We start from the raw sequence: 3,736 nt of genomic DNA, 5'->3' as shown, positions 1-3,736 counted from the left end.
GGGGGGTCCTTGGAGGTGGTTCCCTGCTCCCGTGTGGCCCGCCTGGACCACCCCCCGCCCCACACGCCCCCCGACCACGAGCTACTGCAGAAGAACAAGATCCGCCTGGCTGACAGCTGGATGGACGCGTACGGGAAGATCTTCTACCGCAGAGACCCGCTGGCGCACTTCATCAGTCAGGTGGGTGTGTGTGTGTGTGTGTTTGTGTGTGTGTGAGTGTTGTTGTGTGTGTGCAGGTGTATGTGTATGTATGTGCGTGTTTGTGTGTGAGTGTATGTGTTTGTGTGTGTGTGAATACGTGTGTGTGTGTGTGTGTGTGTGTGTGTGTGTGTATGGTCTTTGTCTTTGTGTGTCTGTTTGCACGGTGAAAATTAATGAGTGATTTCTGCAGGTATCATTTAGTGTGTGGCACTGTGGGACTGCCTGTGCTTGGGTTTAATTGGGTTTTCTGTTTTTGGCAGCATGGGACCGTTTTTACATGCTTTCTTTATTATTAAATTCCTAAACCCGCAAGATTCTTTATTTGACGATTCCTGACTCAAACCCCGGGTCTTTTGCGGATTTTTGTAATGACGTTTTTTATCCGTCTTTCATCGGTTTTTCTTTTGGTTCAGCTGCAGATCCTCCACACAGTACACACAAAAAGCACTCTGTCTGCACTGCAGAAAGGGCCTGGTTTAGCACTTAGAATCGCTGCAGTTGCTGCAGAGTGCTTTCATTGTTCTCAGCCTTCACCTCCCAAATCATTTGAACAAAGTTCAGCATGGACCCAACAGTAAATGTATGTGACGCGTGGAGATGCACCTTGTAACCCTCCTGCAGTCGGAGAGTCCTAACATCACGGAGCGGGTCAGGCTCAAGGAGAGCCTTGGTTGCAGGGACTTCCACTGGTTCTTGTCTACGGTCTACCCTCAACTCTACATACCCCAGGACAGACCAGGGCTGTCTGGAGAGGTGAGGCATGCATACACACGTGAGACTTTAATACACACGCACATATGCACGTAGGCATGCACATATGCACATGCGGCAATGCACGCACGCACATGAACACACACACACACTTACTCACAAACACTACACACATATGAACAAACTCACACATACAGACTTACACACACACACACACACACAAACAAACACACTTGCATACACACATACATGAACAGACACACTTACTCACAAACACTACACACACATACACACACACACATATGAACACACTCACACATACACACTTACACACACACAAACACACACACACACTTACATACACACATACATGAACACACACACACTTACACACAAACACACTTACACACTTACACGCAAAACACCCCCACACACAAAAAACTGGTACATAGCTCATCAATAGTCCGATGCTCGCTCTATCTATTTTCCCATATGAATTAGTATTCTAACATGTGATCTCTGTACTTTACAAAGCTGTACAACGTTGGCACTGGCTCCTGTGCAGATCTCCCTGGAGAGAGGACTCTTCAGAATGGGACCATGAGCATAGCCCCATGCAGTGGCACAGGCAAACAGGTAACCATGATGACAACCGATTTTAAAGATCTCACTAAAACAAAAAGTTGTTTGGATAAATGAGGGCTTTTGGGAGATGTGGGCAGATTGTAGCCTTAAAGGAAGTTTAAGGACACCTTACAGTTCAGATGAAATATGTGATTCTGTGAACATCTATATGTGTGTACGTATGTATGTATACATTATTATTTATTTATTTCCCCTTCTTTTACATTACTGTGCAATTTAGTACGTCTGCACTTTCAACGATTGTAACATCTGTTTGTTTTTGTATATCTGCTTCTTTAAAAAAAAAAAAAAGGGAAACAAATGTTTTCCTGCATCATGAGGTCATGTATGTATGAGATGTGTTAGAAGTACTGACCAGGAGGGCAGGCAGAAGGCCTGCGTAGGCAAACTAGAGTAGACCGACTCCAACAGATGGGTGCGGACTAAAGATGTGAAAGCAGCACAGTGGGACCACGGCCAGACTCTGATCCCTTGCTCCAGCTCTGTGAGCTGAACTCCCAGGGGGAGGTGCGATGGGGAGCGGCCGGGGACCTGTGTTTTGACGGCAGGGGGGAGAGGATTACCCTGGCCCCCTGCCCCAGCCACCAGCCCACCCAAGGCCAACTCCAGTGGAGGTTCCTGAAGGTAGGGGGCGGTGTCACAAGGGCGTCATATTCACAAAAGGCTTTTACAATACATTCACATTACTTAAAGACACTGAGAATATGTCCTTATTTGCAAAATGCTCATATCTTTTGTTTGTTGGGCTTTAGCACGATTTGCACATTCTTTTTCCGTTTTGGTTTATTACTTATGTCCTGGGATTATAAATCATTTCCCCATCTTGGATTAATAAAGTGCAGGGGCTTATGTTTTCAATTAATAATCACACTTTCGGAGCGACTAGAAAGCAACCCCATTTACCATAGTTGTCTAAAATTGACTTACTCAGGGTCCATATTGACACATATGGAACATAAAGTACATTAATATGATAGCCTGAATATCAATGCTCAAAATCTGGACATAAGGTGACAGAGGGGAGGAGCACGTTTGTTTTTCAGTGCGAGGTATAATCTAACACACTGCGCTGCTTTACAGCTGAGCGGACAGCTAGTCCACATGCAGTCCCAACTCTGCGTGGAGGCTACGAGAGATGACGGATCTTCACAGGGGGGCAGCGGCCTCTTCCTTCGCCCCTGCATTCGTCACCCCCGGCAACAGTGGCACTTTGAGCAGTTGGTGGCCCCCTGATATGAGGAGGGCGCAGAGATCTATAGTTACATTTTTGATGTTTTAATCATAAACGTGTGTATGAAGCATTCATACAGCAATCATGTATGGGTACATCAGCATGCTGGATTGGGCATTAAATGAGAGAGCAGTGAGCAGCCATACAATATTATTCTATATTTCCTGTTTTAAGGATTGTAAATAATGTTCACCTTTTTGAATGTTTGACTGTCGAATAAAACTATTACATAATACGTTGTCCAATTTTAATTGCTTTGTCGTCAAATTAATTCGTTCTTATCCGAGCCATTTAAATATCTCTGTTTCTTCCCATTCAACCATAAACATCCCTGGCATGTCTCTCGGAACAAGCACATTTTCTGCGCAACTCTGAATGACTAGAATGCTTGAATTAACCGAAGGGATTTTGGCCTTCTTTATAGGTCCATGATGCCGGCCATGGACCTATGCCGGCTTGCGAATCTTTTTTTCTTAGGATGGTCGGGGTAAGTAGGCCTACCGTCTTTGTCGCCTCTGATTGGTTAGATGGGCTCTCCTCCGATTGCTTATTTGATTTGGCGCTGAAACGTCATCTCGCGTTCAGGGGGCAGGGCAGGCTGTCGGCTAGTCTACCGCCAACAGAAGTAAACTAACTCAATCCAACAGTGAAGTGCGTTCCGTCAGAATTCTTTTTCACATAATCATAGCCTGTTTAGATCGTCTTTCGATTAGTCCTAGCTGTTTGGTAGAGTTTATTTTTGAGATTTTTCATAGCCTGCTTCGATCGTGGTTAGATAAGCCCTAGCTGTTTGGGGGACTTTTGTCAGTAGGGCCGAGCTCTCTGAGTGGCCAACGAACGAGAAGGGTCCAGCTGCAGGCTTGGGCGTTTCCGTCATGACACAAGAACGCCCTTTACGCCTCGTGCCCACTGCACCGTCAGTCAACGGACGTGGGAAGGCGTGGCTGA

General features: G+C 45.8%; 1 protein-coding gene across 1 annotated transcript in view; it reads left to right on the top strand.

The window, feature by feature from the left end:
• The window catches only part of LOC130376006 (polypeptide N-acetylgalactosaminyltransferase 15-like), a 7,354-nt gene extending 4,357 nt beyond the window's left edge, over positions 1 to 2,997 (top strand). Inside the window, exons 6-10 of the mRNA XM_056583194.1 lie at positions 1 to 180; positions 823 to 954; positions 1,447 to 1,548; positions 2,038 to 2,181; positions 2,638 to 2,997. The exon at positions 1 to 180 is cut by the window's left edge and continues 12 nt beyond it. Coding sequence (XP_056439169.1) covers positions 1 to 180; positions 823 to 954; positions 1,447 to 1,548; positions 2,038 to 2,181; positions 2,638 to 2,790 — 711 coding nt within the window. The 3' untranslated portion in view covers positions 2,791 to 2,997. The remainder of the gene's footprint in view (positions 181 to 822; positions 955 to 1,446; positions 1,549 to 2,037; positions 2,182 to 2,637) is intronic.
• Positions 2,998 to 3,736: the final 739 nt, after the last annotated feature.

Source organism: Gadus chalcogrammus, chromosome 22 (assembly GCF_026213295.1).
Source record: "Gadus chalcogrammus isolate NIFS_2021 chromosome 22, NIFS_Gcha_1.0, whole genome shotgun sequence".
In the NCBI taxonomy this organism is placed as follows: Eukaryota; Metazoa; Chordata; class Actinopteri; order Gadiformes; family Gadidae; genus Gadus; species Gadus chalcogrammus.
This window is presented reverse-complemented; position numbering and strand designations above follow the sequence as displayed.